The 19,778-nt window shown below is 36.4% G+C and overlaps 1 protein-coding gene across 1 annotated transcript in view; it reads left to right on the plus strand.

The window, feature by feature from the left end:
* Positions 1-18,532, plus strand: part of LOC127622280 (XK-related protein 6-like) — a 96,102-nt gene extending 77,570 nt beyond the window's left edge. The window contains exons 2-3 of the mRNA XM_052096340.1: positions 14,957-15,153; positions 17,559-18,532. Coding sequence (XP_051952300.1) covers positions 14,957-15,153; positions 17,559-18,532 — 1,171 coding nt within the window. The remainder of the gene's footprint in view (positions 1-14,956; positions 15,154-17,558) is intronic.
* The last annotated feature ends 1,246 nt before the right edge of the window (positions 18,533-19,778 follow it).

Raw genomic sequence — 19,778 nt, forward strand, 5'->3', positions numbered from 1 at the left:
GTGGTGGCTGTGGGACTCAAACCAGCATCCTTCTGATTACCAGACTACCAGTTATGTGCTTTAGACCACTACACCACCACCACTCCAACAAACATAGCTTTATTTACACAAAGTTTGATTTTTGACTTACCAACCATTCTAATGCATACTTAAAAAAAGGTCAACATCAGAGAAAAATGTGTTACTGTAGATGTAGAAGCAACTGAAGTATGTACATGTAGCCAAAACACTATTTTTTCATTCCGGCATTCCACAGCCTGTTTTCCATTTGTTAAAATGTTAGAATGAAATAACAGTACTCTTCTAAGGGTGGGATATATACCAGTTGCAGTGTTACCAGTTCTCTGAAGAGAAACAAGTGACCAGGGCAGACTTTCCCAAAAGCGTTGTAAGCTTAAGTAGATTGTAGAGTCCATTGGTGCCAATGGACTCTACGATCAACTTAAGCTTGCGATGCTTTTGGGAAACGCTGCCCTGGTAATTTTTTGGATCGCATCATTTATATGTTTAAATGTTTCCATCTGAAAGGACTAAATATTAAATGAAACAAATAACCAAACAAAAACGAACAATCATGGAATGAAACAACTACAATAAAAACTAAAAGAAGCAAATGTATTATATGTATTATTATTTAAATTAAATTGAAGATATACAAGTAGTCCACTTTTTTTCAGGCCACTCCATTTTCTGGTTTTGTCTACTGGGCTGAGCTGACACAAAACAAAGAGCACTTAAAGGGCCAGGAAGGTAAATGAGGGGATTTTAGAGGCATACAAACCCTCAAACACACAACAAATGGAAATAAAAGAAGAAAACACGTGCTTCTGTAACATTTTGTGCTGAGACGTGTTGTAGCACACACGGTTGTGGAGAATGAACTCTCACAAAGAAACATAATGTGCTTTGCCGGTGTGCACAATAATGTATTTTTGTTGCTGTTGTTAGTGATGTTTGCCACCAAACGTTCCTCCTACTTTTACATAATTACAGACTCTTGTTGCAGCTATTAGGCTTTGAGACAAATGCAAAGATGATTGTAGTTGTAATTAGCTTCATGAGAGCAGTGAGCAGCAGAGAGAGATTATGCACATTCCGGTGAAGATTCGAAAGGCACGCTCATTTAAAAAAAACTTGATTCTCAATAGTCATTGAGAAGAGCTGTCATTGCAAATGTACATGAAACAATAGCTACAGTACACATTAGTCACAAGACAATCAGGCTATTGTTAGAAACAATGATGGACAGTCTTGACAGGATGTTATTAAAGAATAGACAGAATGGTGATTCAAAATTAAAGAATAATTAAATTAATCTAGAAACATCCAATTAAAGTAAGACATTTGAAAAATTAGCCCAATTAGCATATCTTTCTGTATTTTGTATAATGCGCAACAAAAAAGCACCATGTTATGTCATTTGCATGGACAATGCAATAGCACAGTGTCATCATAATACATTCGTTGCTGTAGGCATACCTTGTATAATGTAAATACCAAGGTATAAGAAAAGAGTAACCATTCAGTACCATAGTTTATGGGTCAATGACTAATAAGGATTAGAAGATGATGAAATGAAAAGTATTTTTAAAACATTGTTTAAAATAATGGTGCAAAGTTCATAGAAATGTAATCTTTTGATTCATGTTTAGTTATACATTTTTTTTAAATATTTCATACATTTTATACCAATTTGTATTTATGTAATGAATATTTTTTTTTAAATGTCAACAGATGGCAATAAAAAACGTTTTATTGCAATCACACATTTTGTTCATGTTACTGTAAACTTACATAGGAAATTACTACATAGGTACATTGTATTACTACTTTAATATATAGGAGTAAAACTAATTAAATACATGTAATAACTCTACTGAGCTGCTTGTATTTACACATTATTATTGTTATTATTAAAGTAATGAATTATAAAAACATGTAAAATGTGAAATACAGACACTGAAAAATAAAGTGTTGCAATGAATAACATATTTTCCTTACTCTTTTAATTACATGTACACATCTTAATCACTATTAAAAAATAAAATTATGTTCAAGTTATTTATTTATTTATTTATTTTTTTACAAATGCTATGAATCATGTTATTTATGAATCATTAAATGTTTTCTGGGTTTAACTGTTCCACAACCTGTAAGAATCTTGCCATTAGGGTTGCAAAATTGATTCCTAAACTTTCATTTGTGAACGGCTTGAATCTTAAAAATGCAAGACCAAAATGTGATTTTTGTTTCAAACAAAGCTTTATTTACACAAAGTTTGATTTTTGACTTACCAACCATTCTAATGCGTACTTAAAAAAAGGTCAACATCAGAGAAAAATGTGTTACTGTAGATGTAGAAGCAACTGAAGTATGTACATGTAGCCAAAACACTATTTTTTCATTCTGGCATTCCACAGCCTGTTTTCCATTTGTTAAAATGTTAGAATGAAATAACAGTACTCTTCTAAGGGTGGGTGATATACCAGTTGCAGTGTTACCAGTTCTCTGAAGAGAAACAAGTGACCAGGGCAGACTTTCCCAAAAGCATTGTAAGCCTAAGTAGATTGTAGAGTCCATTGGTGCCAATGGCGATTTTGCCTTGGTAATTTTTGGGGCAACAGGAAATGAAATTTTACTGTGATAAACCCTTTGGGCCTCTGGTTTTATGAAAAAACTTTCACAAAATATCGTTTTCACTCCGGAACCTTGATCCTGTTTTCGGGTTACATTCTACAAAAAGAAAAAACATTTTTTTCAGTTTTCATTTTCATTCCTAAAACCGTTTTAAGTGCAAGAAATAGCCTACACTTAAGAAATTATTTTCCTTTTAATATATTTCCAGTTCAGTGTATTTTTTATACATTCAGGCTGTTTAAAATTAATTTACATTAATTTACTGGTAATGTATTACTATTAATAATAACTTGTATAGAAAATACAGATTTTAGTTCATAAAAAGTAAACTTTGTAGACTAATGACAAGGTGTTAACAACCATTGCATGACAACAATTTTTTTGTTGTCAGGGGCCTAGGTAGCTCAGCGAGTATTGACTGACTACCACCCCTGGAGTCACGAGTTTGAATCCAGGGTGTGCTGAGTGACTCCAGCCTAGTCTCCTAATCAACCAAATTGGTCCAGTTGCTAGGGAGGGTAGAGTCACATGGAGTAACCTCCTCATGGTCACTATAATGTGGTTCGCTCTCAGTGGGGCACGTGGCGAGTTGTTCGTGTATGCGGTAGTGGATGGCGTGAAGACTCCGCTGTAACCCGCTCGAGCCACGTGATAAGATACACGGACTGACAATCTCAAACTTGAAGGCAACTGAGATTTGTCCTCCACCACCCGGATTGAGGCGAGTCACTACACCACCATGAGGACCTAGAGCAAATTGGGAATTGGGCATTCCAAATTGGGGAGAAAATCATAATAAATAAAATTGCTTCTTGTCATGTTGTACTTCAACTCACTATCACGGTTTATGCAGTAAATGTAATGTTAATCTAAGGAGAAACACCATGATTACATTGACCCCCGTTTTATATTTACAAACTATTTTTATTCCGTGTTGCTGACAGGACGTGACATGCAGCACACAAGCGGCAGTGCGCCATCAAGTGGCAGATGACTGTATAGATAGTCTTTTCTTTATATGCTGGTATGATTGCATTTTTGCTGAAATTGATTCATCGATGATTGATTAGCTTAATTGATCAAATTATTTAAAACAAATAATAGATTATTCATTAACATCCTTACTTTCCATAAAAAGATACAAAATTAAATCTATTTTATGAAACTTAACGACCTTGACACAGAGCTAAATGCGGTTACGCTTTCTTGACAACTTTTACCAAGAAAAGTATAAAAATATTTTAATTCAGAAATGTACATGTCTATCATAGTGAATTTGCATCATATGTATAAAAAAAAGTCCAGACAAACCAAATGAGCATCACATCATTGACCTATATATCATTGTACCACAGCATTGACAAATTAGCTTTACAACAATCAAGGCCTTTTGGATCAGACAGCATCTGCCTAGGTTTGAGTGACAATGGAGAAGCTGTAGCTGTGTTCTGTAGTTAATGTGTACATTAAATTGTAGAGCAGCTGTAGCAGTGCTCAGTAGCTGGTGTGTAAACAGAGCAAGTGAGTCGCTCTCGGTGTATAAGTAGCTCTGAGCAGATGGCAAAGTTATGGCAGCCAGAGAAGTGAAGTCACAGCAACTTTAAGCACCAGCTGCCTGTTTCATGCTGATTTAGAACCTGCTGCATTGAGTTTTTCAAATCAAAATCCATACATGAAGCATTAAATATGAGTAGTAGCTAAAATTCACTATAGATTAGATTTCAGTGTAATGTACGTGGTGAACACAGCTTATTAGTCCAGAGAGAGGTGAGGGAGACGGGTGCTTGTGCAGATGGTGTGGATGAGCTAACCATGAGGAGCATATTGTATGAACAGAATGGAAAAACAGACATGAAAGAAATAGAGCAGAGACAGCAGGAGATTACAGTCGTAAACATTGTAATGGACTGGAGCCTAAGAGGTGGGGCAGCATCTGAGACAACTTTGAAGTTTGTGTATAAGTGTGTGCGTGTTTTCATTTGGTTCCTTCACTAGTACACTGTTTTCTGAGTAAACATGATGTTTATTGTGTACAAATGCATGTTGTGAAATAAACTTCTAAACTTGGGGTATGTGTAACCCAGGTGGTACTTTGAAAAAAAAAATTCAGAAGGCTTAAAGGGATAGATTCCACCAACTTGAGAGTGAGTAACTAATGACAGAATGAAATGTTTTGGCTGAAATATCCCCAGGGTTGGAAAGAGAACTGAAAAATCATACTCAAGTAGAAGTACTGTTACTTCCCAAAAAGATTTTGTGTGAGTAAAAGTATGTCATAAAAACTACTCAAGTAAGAGTAAAAGAGTAGCTCATTTAAAAGTACTCATGAGTAGTGAGTATTGAGTACCGAGATGCAAAACCTATGCCCCATTATAATGAACACTGTATGCTTCAGAAGCGATATGATAGATGTGGTTAGAAGCAGATCTATATTTAGTTCCATTTTTACTATTAATTCTCCTCCCTGCTCCATCAATCTTCACTTTAAATTTCATATTGTTCTTCTTGTGTTTTTGGTGATTCACATTCTTCATGCATATCACCACCTACAGGGCAGAGAGAAGAATTTCTAGCAAAAATTGACTTTGATCTGAAATATTGAGCTGTTTCTCACCCATACCTGGCATATAAATTATGAAGTCATGTATTAAACCACTGGAGTTTTATGTATTATTTTATGCTGCTTTTTGGAGCGTCAAAATGTTGGCACCTCTTCACTTGCATTGAATGTACCTACAGAGCTGAAATATTCTTCTAAAAATCTTAATTTGGGTTCTGAAGAAAGGAAGTCATACAAATGGTATGAGGGTGAGTAAATTATAAGATAATTTTAATTTTTGTGTGAATTATTTCTTTAAGTTGCCACACAGTCCTCCTTTTTAGATACAATGTTCAACATTGATTTAGTTCTTGTATCTTTTAAGTCCAGAAATAATTGTGTTCTCATTCTCATGCATGATGCACGAGTTTCTGAAGTTTGTGACTGGTGGAATATTCTGCTGAAGTATTGCTGTACAAATGTTGCTGTTTATAAAGGCTAAGCATATCCATCCATCCATCTTAAACTGCTTATAAGAAGTCGGGTTGCAGGGACAGCAGCTCCAGCAGGGGGCCCCAAACTTCCCTATCCTGAGCCACATTAACCAGCTCTGACTGGGGGACCCCGAGGTGTTCTTTCAATCAAAAGTTCAGTTTCTGGCTGTAGATGTTGTTTGAACCACTCAACATGTTTGGCAGACATGGGACAATGTTAATCAGTACTTAGATTCAGAATTCATAATGTATAATTTTATTTTAACATGGTTGGCAGTGATTGGATGATGCTGGACATTACTTGTATCAGAATTATTTATACTAATTTCTGATAGGTATAAAATCACATGTTTGTTTTACAGTGCAAAGAGAAAACATTGAGATTTTGTTACCAAAGTAGAAAAAACATTATAACATAAAAGTAAAATCAAGTAAAAATATTCTTTATTTGTATAGTTTTTTTAATTGTGCTTTTCCCAATACACATTGTTTCAAAGTAGCTTTACAGAAAATCAGCTGTAATGTCTGTAATGTCTTAAAAACATGAATTACCAACACTCCTGGAAACAATAAATAATTACATAAAAAAAAATAATTCTATGGTTTATAGAGTTTCTATAGCTTGGTATTATTTAAAATTTCACAACTTATTCCCACTGTCCACATACACAATGTGGACGTCAATTTTTAAGAAAATTATTATTATTTTTTTTTTATTTTTTTCGTGTTTATTAGGTGCTACTAGTTCCAAATTAAAAAGGGAAATGTAAAATGCACACAGCAGTCACGCTCGGGTCTCAGGATGATATATGCAATATTAAACTATAAATCACGGATTCCGTTAGCCAGTAATGACTGTTTTTGACAGATAAATGACTAATATCCAACAAATTTAAACATGCTCGGACACAATGTTTGATAAAAATATTAACTCAAAGCGTCAGTGTAAGGCTTCTCACAGGAAGGAGGACAGGAAACAGGTCTTCAGTACAAGGTAAGCTTTTAATTCCCTTTGTTTTTACAACACAATATACACACAATATAATACAAGCGCACTGAGTTGGCTTGTCGTCTCTCTCGGACTGGAGGCTCTGTGTCTGCTTTTATGCCGCTCTCCTCATGCTCACTGGAATTAGAGACAGGTGTTAGGCATAATTTAGCTCAGGTGTAAGCGCCCTTACCGCTTTCCTCTCCCGGACGGGCGCTTGACCACGCCCCCGCTGCCACAGTCAGCAACCCCTTTTGTTGATGCCACAAATGCACAGAGTGACACCATTGCTGACACGGAGGTTTAAACATTCCCTAAGCTGAGTCCTAATTATGCTACCAAAATCTTACATCACTTATGAGTAATTTTATCATGATGACAATATCACAGTATAGTATTTTTTTTTAATCAATTAAAATTGGTTTATATATTAAATAACCATATTGTTATGCTTATTTTTTGATAATTCAGTCAGTGAATTAAATACTTCCTCTTATATAATTTTATCATTATTCGGTACAACTAATAGTAATAATTTTTTTTTTTTTTAAAGTAAAACAAAAACACTCAAATTGGTTTTATATAAATATATATTCATATAACACTAACATTAAATAATTATAAACCCTTCTCCCAAAAACATACAAGATTGAAATAATGCAGAGTGCATCTTTTGGCTTGCATAAAAATATTTTTGCATGCTTTATTTGAAGTCCACATGTCTCACCTGTTTTAATAGCAAGCTCCTCTTCATTTTCTTGACTTGTTTGGGAGTCGTCCCGTTTTGTGGAGGTGTGTTTTCTCTTTAGGGTTTCCCCAGGGTCAAAAGTAATTAAGTAGAGTCACATGACACCATGTGAGGATCGGACATGTCAGCGGCGAGCTCTACAAACTTTGCTAGTTTTAATACATAAATAATAATATAAATAATGACGTAAACCGGTGAGATTCGATACACTCTGTTCCACAACTGTTCTAGGAGGACAATATGTCAAAGGATTCAAAATCCTTGAGCTCTGGCAACATTAGAAGACACTTAGGTGCTCAGGCAGACACCTCTGAACAGGCTGCGGACCAGGGAGTCAATTTGGTTGGAGAGATGTGGGAATTGCGGCGAGAGATGATGAGCATGTCGGCAATGCTGACGAAGGTCGTTGCTGACTTGGAGGATCTTGCTGTGATATGTTGATCAATCACTGTCATGGAGGTGAAATTTACTGATGTCAAGAAATGGATTGATTATCTGGAGTCATCGGAGAGGGAATTATTTGCTAATCCGACTAAGGTGGATTTGGAGCACGTCTGGGAGAAGTTGGAGGACATGGAAAACTGTATGCAGTAGAATAACATCCGTATCGTGGGAGTCCCGAAGGGAGTGGATGGATAGAATATGGTGGAATTCCTGGACGGGCTCTTTCAGAGTCTGCTCGACATAGCAGGCCATAAGCTAGAAATCGAGCGAGCTCACAGGTATCCGGCTTGGTGATCTGCTGAGGGAGACAGGCCCCTATCAATTTTGGCCACATTTCTGTGATCATCTGATAAAGACCTTGTGTTACATGAGGCGAGGAGTAAAGGAAGGCTTTCTTGGAAGAACCACAGAATTTTCTGGTTCCCAGACTTTTCGAACGCGACAAGAGAGAAATGTGATCGATACAAGGAGTGGAACAAATTTTTACATTAAGAAAGGTCGCATTTGCACTGATATTCCAGGCCAAATTGAGAATAGATGCTAAGGATGGCTGTAAAATATTCACATGCCCACTGCAAGTGATGTCCTTCATAAAGTCAATGGACTGAGTGGGACGTGTTTTGGTGTTCACATTGTGGCTGTGTGGACCGGCTCATTAAAGATTCATTTGAATGTTTGAAGATTCTGCGTGCTCTTTTTGTGAATGGTTTCGCTTAGTGGCTGGAGTTTATTTAGTAGAGGAACACACCTTTGGATGAATGTTAGTGGATGAATCTACATGCTCTTTGTGCTTATTCCACCTATTAGCTGGAGTTTATATTGTGGAGTATTTCTGGCAATGTCATTGGAGTTAGTAAGTAATTAACTTACACTCATGTTGCAGCCGAAGGGGCCGGCTCACTGACCATCCGCTTGACAGTTTGAGGAACCTGCACATATTTTTTATTTTTGTGTTTGTCCACCTATCGGATGGAGTTTATTTTGTGGAGTATTTCTTGCCAAGTCATCGGAGTAAGTAATTTACTTTTACTCACGTTGCAGCAGTTTGTAAGGCTCACTGAACATTAGTTTGACTGTTTGAAGAATTTCCCCATTCTTTTTATGCTGGTTCCACCAAGCGGCTGGAGTTTATTTTGTAGAATTACACACCTTCTGGACAGCTTTATGGATGAATCTACATGCTCTTTGTGTTTGTTCTGCCTATTGGCTGGAGTTTGTTTTATAGATTATCTTTTGCTCTGAAATTCTGTCTCACAAAATGTGTATGGAAACACTGGACTTTGAGCAATCCGACGACAATGTTGTCGTGGGGGTTCTCATAGGCATACATGGATTGTTTGATTGTTACACTAATGTTGGAATGTGGACTTTATATTCCTGTTTTTGACAAACAATCTATTTTTTCTTATATATCAAAATTGTCTTTCTCCACGTGGAATGTGAATGTGTTGGGGCACCCCATAAAAAGTAAGAAGGTTATTTCTCCTCTTAAGTGTAAGAAATATTATATAATGTTTCTTCAAGAAATGCACCTTTCTCCACAGGAAGCTGAAACATTTGGGAAGATGTGGGGTGGGCATTTTGTTTATAGTGTTGACTCGAGTAAGAGCAGGGGAGTCATTACACTGATAAGTAAACATCTACAATTCAAATGTCTCAAACAGAGTAAAGATAAATTAGGAAGAGTCATTAATGTTTTAGCTGAACTTCAGGTACAAAGTCTTATTTTGGCTAATATTTATGCACCTAACATTGATGATCAGGGCTTTTTTATAGATCCTGTAGGGATTCTGCAAGCCGCTGGCACCCCTCATGATATAATATTGGGAGGAGACTTTAATCTTTTGATGGACTCAGTCCTTGATCATAGTCTTACAGATATTTGGAGGCTTTTGAACCTATTTGGTAGGGACAATACATTTTTTTCAGCAGTCCATAAGATTTACTCTAGAATAGATTTTTTAGATAAATCAAAGTCCCTTATTTCATCTGTCATTAAAACATTTTAGTCTCAGGTCACGCCCTGGTGAGTTTAGAGGTTTTGCCACATATGAAGAAAAGGAAATCATATAGTTGGTGCTTTAATGTATCCCTCTTGCAAAATCCTGAATTTCAACAAATGCTAAAGGCTGAAATCAGTGTCTATATTGAGAACAACTGGTCCTCAGTATCCTCTGTGGGCATGGCTTGGGAGGCACTTAAGGCAGTTCTTAGGGGCAGAATTATACCGTATGCCGCTTTCACCAAAAAATCCAAAGCACAAGAACTTGTGGAATTGGAAGGAAATATAAAAAGTGCCAAGGCAGAACTGAAGTGCAGAATGTTGTCTAATGGATGAAATAGTGGTGAAATATTTACCTCGGCCACTGATATTAATAAGGCTTTTAAAGAATTCTATCTTGATCTTTATAGTTCAACATCCTTATCTACTGATGAAGATATTATAAACTTTGTGGAACCATTAGAACTTCCTAAATGGTCGGCTGAGCAAAACAATTCTCTTGATTCTGAGATAACCTAGGGAGGAGCTTGGTGAGGTAATTAAGTGGCTGGGGCCAGACAGCTTTGCTGCTGAATTTTTTAGATCTTATGCTCGACTTTCGCTAGACGTTTATACAGAATCATTAACCCTCTAGGTTCTGAGGGTATATTGGGCCCTGTAGAAGTTTTGACATGCCTTGACATGTGTGCTTTTTTCAGTTGATTAAAAACATATTAATGGCTAAAGTCTGATAACACTGTATTCAGCACAAACTGGGATACAATAATATGTGAGCAACATGTATGTACAGGTTTGTATTTTTGAGAAAATAACGTTTATGCACATTTGTCCACAAGACTTTTGAGAACTGGATCTTTAACCTAGATTTTGTGCTACAAAATGATGTAAAAACCATCCTGATCACTCATTCATACAAAACAATATAGTAATTTAACTTTTGTAAGACAATTTTAGTGTTGAAAGGTAACATGCAAGGAGGCGTGAATGAGCACGAGTATTCATTGTAATTCACACATGAGAGACAAAGACCCCTCCTCTGGGCCTATCAATGAGGGATAGTGAATGAATGTGAGGAGACTTAATGATCAAAATCAAGTTTTAAGTTAAAAGAAGTAATCTGACTATACATTTTCTTTACATAAAGACTTTACTTAATTTTAGACCTACACTACCATTTAAAAGAAGTCTCTTCTGCTCACAAGACTGGATTTATTTGATCCAAAAGACAGAAACAACATTGATATTCTGAACTCTTTTTACAATTTTAAAGAACAGTTTTCTATTTGAATATATTGTAAAATGCAATTTGTGATCAAAGCTGAATTTTCAGCATCATTACTGTAGTCTTCAGTGTCACATGATCCTTCAGAAATCATTATAATATCATGATTCTCTAATATGGTCATATTTAAAGTGCATTTTACTCATTTAACCTGAACACATATTTGCAAGCACAAGCTTTGTTGATGATAATGAGGCGGCATAAATGCTATTTAAAATATAATCTAAACATTCATATAATTTTATATCATATTACATATCATATTTATATTATACAGCATACAATTTAAATACCTGCTTCAAACGTTCCCGCTCTTCTTCTGAGGAAAATGTTAACTCTTCCATAATATCCTGGAGCTTTCTCATCTGTGTATTGTTGCAAACGTGCAGAAAAATGAATGAAATGTGTTTAAATCAAACCTCACACTCGCCTGTGTATCATTGCAAACATGCAGAAAAGTTGAGTTGTGTTGTGTTTACATCAGACCTCATGGTCGGGGGCGTGTACATTTGCATTGATCGTCTCAGCACATTACCATATGAATGGCACGCTCTGCTGGTGGGTGGGATCACATTACAGATAATTAGATAGCCTAGTAAAAATTGTACATCGCTTTGTTTCAAACAGATTGCATTGCAGGAGAATATTTGTTTTAAATTTGAATTGTTTTATTTAAAAATAGACATTTTAAGCTTTCTTTAGACATATGTTTCATGTTTGTGTAATAAATATTTGCGGAGTTTCAGTTCATTTTTGTGACGTGTTTGTGAAATATGCTCGTGAACACAGAGACTGCTGAAAACTCACCCTTTTTATTATCTTTATTTTACAAAAGCACAAGATTTTGTTGTTATTGTGAGTGTACACAAATAAAAGTAGACCCTTTATATTCTCTAATGATGTCTTACACTTATCTGTATGCCCAAAAATGACAGAGTGTTTTAAGTTGTTTCTGCTGTAATGACGAAAATATCCAGCAGGACGCGCCGGCGCGTCCGTCGACCCCAGAAGGTTAAAGAATGGAAAGCTTCTGCCAACTGTGGGCCGCATCTGTTCTGATAACATTAGGTGATTCATCAATATCATGTGGTCAGTGACGAATGATCAAACTACGTTCACTGCCATCTCACTTGATGCCGAAAAGGCATTTGATATGGTAGAATGGAATTATCTTTTTAAGATTTTGGAAATGTACAAGTTCGGGAATACTTTTATTGGATGGATTAAGTTACTTAGTAGACACCCTGTAGTGGCGGTACAAACTAATGGATTAATTTCAGATTATTTTACTTTGGATATGGGCACCCGGCAGGGCTGAACCCAAAATTATGTATTAATAAGTCTCCTTTCTGGTGTACAGATTAGATTGTGAGGGAGGTTAATATGATCGGTGACCTAAATGAGTGTGTTGAGATTATTTGAAAATATGGTTCAATATTTTGGGATTCCTAGGTCTCAATTCTTTAGATATTTATAACTGCGCCACCTGCTCTGTACTATTTTTGGGAGTAGTATACACCACCCTTAAGTGGTAGATACTCTGGAAGTGGTGATTACTGCCTTTGGAAAAGGTCATGAGGCACCAGTGTATTACTTCCTGTTAAGTCAGAGTCTGGTGGACCGAGCTTCAACTTATCTCAAGAGATGATGGTGAAAGATTTAAAAATGGTATTGGAGGAGGGAGTGTGGGCTAAGATGCTAAAAAACGTCAAGCCTACATCTAGAGATGCAAGTGTATGCCTTATGCAATTTAAGATATTACATTGATTCTACTTGACCCCCTCTAGATTGTATAGTCTTGGTCTTAAAGACACGCCCACCTACTGGCGATGCCAATCAGAAGATGGGGACACAACCCATGGTTTTTGGTGGTGTGTTAAGATCCAAGAATTTTGGTAGCGGTTTCAGAGTTTTATGTGTGACCTATTGGGACCTAAAATTTCATTTTGCCCCAGATTCTGTATTTTAGGTGATGGGGCGGTCATTAATATAGGGGATAAATACATTTACAATACATTTGTCTGGCAAACTTTGTCATTGTCATTGTAAGACATGTTGGCTGGCACCAACATTTCTTAGCTAAAACTCTGATATACATTCAGTGGAAAAATAGCTGTCCAAGCGGAGGTATTCCTACCTATTTTGTGGTAGTTGGTGCACAAGAGACTTTCACTATATAAACCCCAATCTCCACTGCAATTTTTTCCTCCCTAGTGTGGAAAGCCTGGTAAGAGGTAAGCACCTTGAGTTTGTGTAATTAATCAGTCTGTTGTGTCTCTTAGCTGCGTTGAAGTTGTTAGTTTAATGCCATGTAAAGATATTTCCTAGCTTTAGTAGTGTAGTAGTAATACGAGTGATCACGGAGTGCTATTGAACATAAAAAATTAGTGATGCTGACTCACATCATGTAACTCATATTACATGCAAAAATGATCTTTTACCTCCACCTGCTGTCTAAAATATGTAATGTCACAAAATGAAATGTAAAGAAACAGATGGCTCTTAACACATCTGCACTGCTGATACACACAGTGAAGCGTCCCAGAGTGAGACCATCAGTACTCATGGAACGGCTCGTCCAATCAGATTCAAGGATATATATATATATATATATATATATATATTAGGGCTGTCAACCGCAAATTTTTTAATAATTTAATTAATCACTTATATAAATATTTGTTGAGAAAGTTTGAGTCTCTTTGGTAACATCATAAACGGGGAGTTTAATGTTGCTGTGTCAAGATTATGTTGAGCAATTTCTTTTTTACACAACAGTGAAGTGAAAACTCTAGTGGAATGAAGTCATGAAGTTGTATCAATACAACTTTTTAATTTTCTTAGATACTGTGCCTGTGAGTGCCATTTACCTCCTGCTGACCTCAAAATCTCCTGTTATTAACTGAATGTAATTTGCTCCTCTAAGCATGTTCTTTATGTATTGCATCTTCTCACATGAAAGTGTCATAAATGAGTTTTAGGCAAATGAGAGAGAAACGTGGCTGAACGTTGTGCCATCCAAAGGCTAAATATTGTGTGGCTGACAAGCTCTAGAAGATCATCCAAGCCAGCAATCACAGATAATGAATCTCTTACAGTCTCTGACACAGAACACCCTGTCTCCATCCCAGCCTAGACTGATGCTTGTTGACCACTGGACTAATGGATTTACTATACACAGTGGTTTCTCTCACACAGGATGAGCAGAATGGATAGGGCTAAATCATCAGATCATTATAAAAATAAAATTATATATATACTTTATATCACCCTTTGGCTTTAATGTCAGCATGTACTCCTGCTGATATGGACTCTATAAGTTTGCGCAAACCTGTTGATCCATGTTATCCCAGCTAGATTTGAGAGTATTACAAATATATCTAATGTTCTTCAATGGGTGCAAAATCTGACCTTCTGTACATAGGAATTACGGTAACATGGTAAGTATCACAAATTTGCTTATTGACCTAGATATAGTGCAGGATCTAATTTTTTGTTTATTAATTTCACATCATAATATTTCTGTTTTAAAATTTTCGAAATTATAAAATGTACTGTTTTATTTCCAGGGTTAATTTAGATGAATTATCCTAGATTTTCAGGGTGGACTAAGACTTTAGAAATTAGCTGTATATCCATAATGGATACATGATATCAGTCTGGTTGATTCAGCTCTTCTCGTCTTTTTTCTATTTTCTCTATGTTTCCCTTCTTTGCTTACTCTCTTTTTTTATACATCTGAAATGTAATTTATACAATCCCTCTCTGCATATTCCAGTCTCATGTCATCTCTGCTTTCCTTCTGTATCTGCACTTCTGTAGGTACATCAGAACAATGTACCTTGGAATCCAGAGCCGCAAACAGAAGGAGAACCAGCGACGCTTCTACTGGGCCATGATGTACGAGTATGCCGATGTCAACATGCTCCGACTACTAGAGGCATTTCTGGAGAGTGCTCCACAGCTGGTGTTGCAGCTCTGCATCATGATCCAGAAGAACCGGGCCGAAACACTGCAGTGTAAGGAGTGCCTCAAGGCTCTATTCTCGACCTCTGACGTTCTTTAAATGTGAAAATCTGAAAAGTTAAAGATTCTAAGAAACCAATTTTGATTTTTATTTTGTAGCTTTTAAGTCCATGTTATCTATATGTCAGGGTACTCTTAATTGTTTAAAATTTCCTTTTAGCAGATGAACACATTTAAAATGTTACATTTGAATGATTTTTGGTGACATGATTATGTCCTATTTAAAAACAAAAACAGTTGAGCGCTTTGAAATTTCCTGACCAAACTTAATGTTTCAATGGGAAATACTGCAACACAAAACAGAAAACTGCACTCATTAAGCAACCCCCTTGCATTGGTTAGACAAACAGATAGTGCTAAACACACGCCATTAGTTGGCCAAAGTTATATATTGGGATGTACAAACAAATAGAGGAATGTTTTGATAGCTCCACAGAGCCATATTGTTTACACTTCAGAGATATCAAACTATGAATGGCTTACTAATGGCTTCTGCATATTAAGCTTGGATAGGAGTATTTTAATATCAAAAAAAGTTAAATTGGTGAAATAAAAAGAACAATTCAATATAATTTATACTTTTGAGTAGGAATAATACTCAATATGCTTTTGTATTTCTTGATTGTGGTATAGCAGAATTCAATTAAAGGTTAATTATTCCATTAGTTAGAGTTGTTTTAAATTGACTTGATTGGCTTTGCAACAGTGGAGGTAATTTGTCATATGATCAAGTCTTTCTGTTTCATGATTAGAAATGTTGCTGAAAAGGCACCTTTAATTTTTCACGAGTGTGGCTCAAGGCTCAGTAAAAACAACATGATGCAAGGCCAACATGTCTGTAGTCTGATAGCTTTTCAAGTGACAACAAAATATGACCAACTGGATCTCGCAGCTTTGTGTTGTATTAATTCATCAACAAGTTCAGCAGCCAACTTAATCATTCTTTCACAGAACATTGTACATCATGGCAAGTCCATACTGTGCATCTGAAAAAAAGGCTGTCTTGTGTATGAATCTGAAAGATCTGCCTTGGCTGAGAATTTTTGAAGGATCAACTGTGTTTGCCTGGCGACAATATTTTTCTGCTGTGCAGCGAATAATCTGAAGTGTAGGACCATTTCTCACGTTTGAGGTGACAGCACTGCCAGCAGCGCAGAGTGCTTTATGAACACAGTGAAGAACTCTAAGCTCAGCAGGATGAACTGCTACAGTATAGCATGGCTATGTTAGACGAAATATAGCCTACTGTGTATAGTGTAAGGCAGAGGTAAGTAATTAGAAAACACCTCCAAAAATGCCAGGCAGGTGTTTCTTGTATGTGTTAGTCAGTTTTTTATTTGCATTACTGGATACGGATATTTATTATTACTCATTAAATTTTTTTATATACATTGTATTATGCTTTTGTGCTTTTTCCACACACAAACAGAACTTACAGCATGGTAGAATAACAGACAAATTAATGTAGGTTATTAAAAAGGTTTGTTGGAAATATTTTAATACGTTTTGATACATTTTTATTGTCTGGTCTTTGGAATACCCCCAAACCCTAGTTACAAGAAACCCTTTTAAAAACAATAATAATTATAATAAGTTATATATAATTGATTATAGAAAATATAACTATATAATTATAAGGTCATTATACCTTTTTCTTAATTTAAGGTGTTTCTTGCAACCAGCTGCTGATCCAATAAGGGTATAGAATATCTCCATTTACTAAATAGACTGTGAATTTGCATCTGAGCACATTATTATTATTATTTGTCCAATCAAATACAAATTTACTTTGGCTATTCATTTTCTCCTTTAATTAAATATAAATTTTATAATCATTGAATAATAAATAGTTAAATAAATGTATTTATAAGTTAATTGATTATAATTATATTATAAATATATAATTTTAATTTGGCAAAATGTTATTTCTGTATGTTGATTATTAAAATTCCCTATTGAGAGAATATATGTATATTAGATTAATAGTTTTTAAATAAGAAAAGTACAACATAAATTTTAAAGAATCATATTTTTTTTTAAATATATTAACATACTCAAGTAAATTATCATAAATATAATATTTAATTATCAATTATATTATGAATACAATAATATTATTAGATGATTTGCTATTACATAAAATTAAGAATAAATACTGGAGAGAATGAATTACAAAGTTAATGTAGAATTTGATTGGACGTTATTGATGTTCCTGAGTATTTTTAGCTGGAAGAGAGAGACTGCAAATGAAGTGCTTCCATCTTCAGAAACCAAATTTGTCAACATTTTAAAATATAGATGACCTTAAAACTAGCAGATATGGACTAAAAGCAGCCAAATTGTAATTTTGATTTCACATGGTCTTTAAATCTTTTTGTCCCTCCACACTGTCCTGCAGGTGTGTCAGCGGTCACGTCCCTCCTTTCTCTGTCTTGGGTTCTGGCCTCTTACCACAAGCTTCTGCGTGATTCCCGTGATGACCAAAAGAGCATGAGCTACCGGGGAGCACTGGTGCATCTCATGTGGCGCTTGTTCACCATCTCTTCTCGGGCTCTGTCTTTCGCTCTATTTGCCTCCGTTTTCCACCTCTACTTTGGCATTTTTGTGGTGCTGCACTGGTGTGCCATGGCCTTCTGGGTAATCCACGGAGGCACCGACTTCTGTATGTCCAAATGGGAGGAGGTGCTATTCAACATGGTGGTGGGCGTGGTCTACGTCTTCTGCTGGTTTAACGTCAAGGAGGGAAGGACCCGATACCGCATGGTGGTTTATTATTCGTTGGTGCTTGTGGAAAATACCATCCTGACTGCGCTGTGGTATGCCTACAGAGACCCAACCACTACCGACTCATACGCTGCATCTGCCCTCTGTGGTGTCTTCCTGTGCTTTGCCTCTGGAGTGGCATGCATGGTCCTTTACTATGGGGTGCTGCATCCCATGGGGCCCAGGCTCAGGGTGCTGGCCAGTTCCTGCTGTGCTGAGCTGCTCTGGGGCCTCCCCTTACCACCAGAGGCTGAGCCCATGGCTCCCACTCCAGGGCCTAGGGGCTCCCAAGCCACCCCCACCAGGGGCATGGCTTCAGAGGACTATGGAGAACCAGAGGAAGCTGCCGTGGACACTTGCCTCCCTGTGTTCCAGGTGAGATCCACAGAGCCCACTGATGCAGCGGGGAGGCCCATTCCCCCCGAAGGGCCCCTAATCAAGATTGACATGCCCAGGAAGCGCTACCCGGCCTGGGATGCTCACTTTGTGGACCGACGTTTGCGGCGGACCATAAACATCCTCCAGTACATCAGCCCCAATGCAGTGGGCATCAGGTACAGGGATGGGCCACTCCTCTACGAGCTGCTCCAGTATGAGTCCTCCCTATGAAGGCATTCAATGCCTCTCTACTCTCATGCCCTCTCTGGTTCTCCACTTCCCTTGGTGCTTTTTCCTTCAAAGTTTTTATTTAGTTGTGCCCTCAAGCTATGAGAGTGCATCTAAGGTCTAAAAAAATAAGAGTTTAAACAGAGAATATTCAACATATATTTTGACAAACACAGAATAGAGATGGAGATCAAATAGTCAAAAATGCATTCCCTAGTTTGGGTTATTAATGTTAGTGTTCAAATATGTATGGTTGATGGTGTTTGTGACATAATGGGAATGATGGAAGAACATAATCTTTAACATACTCATTCTGATTTCAGTTTTGCCATTTTGTGCCTACTTTTTTCCAAATAGTTGTGAAGACAAATATAACTGAGGTAAAAGAATCAAAAGATGCTAAAAAGCACATTTGATTGTCAAACAAAAGCACATGGTGCCGCCCCCCCCCCCTTTTCTTCCTGTGATGATGGAGGAAAGTGACTTCAAATTGTTCCAAATAGGTCAAGTCACTTATTCAACATAAATGAAATAACAATGGAATTTACACAATTAATAAGTCACTAGTTGAACAGCAATGATGTCATGTAAAATTTGGTGTAAAATGTAGGTGTTGCGTACACTGCCACTGGCATTTTGATCATAAGGGCCTTAAAATTTGCATGTCTCTGAAGTTGTCTTTTCTTACTAAAACCTACTAGTGATGTAATATCTACAACTCTGCAATCTTAGTGAGCTGAATATATGAGTTATTACATATGGCCCACTGTTATATTTATTTAAGCCATCTGTAGAAAATAAGAGCACACTTGATGAAAGACAGATTGAAAAATGGGACATATTGCATTATTTAAGTTTAAAACCATCCATAACCCCCCCACACACAAAATAATAGTTTAAAAGAAAATAAATGTTTGCAATGTCAGGTGCTTAACTCTTAACTTTAGTAATCCTCCATCATTCCCTGTTCAAATGAAAATTTAATTTCTGTGTCCATTTAAACCTTTACTTCATTAACAGGCAAACAATTTCTCAAAATAAGAATTTTGACACATTGACACATGTAAATGGTTTGCTATTCTAATTCATTGATGTACTATACTCATTTTTATAAGGAAAGTTAATTTCTTTGAAGTGTGCAATATTTTTGGAAAATGTACTTTGAAATGATTGGAAAAAGGGAAATTAGCCAAATTTATACACCATAGAATGCTTGGCAAGTTTGCAAATATTGAGTATTGACTGGGTT

The sequence above is a fragment of the Xyrauchen texanus genome, chromosome 28 (genome assembly GCF_025860055.1).
Source record: "Xyrauchen texanus isolate HMW12.3.18 chromosome 28, RBS_HiC_50CHRs, whole genome shotgun sequence".
NCBI classification, from domain to species: Eukaryota; Metazoa; Chordata; class Actinopteri; order Cypriniformes; family Catostomidae; genus Xyrauchen; species Xyrauchen texanus.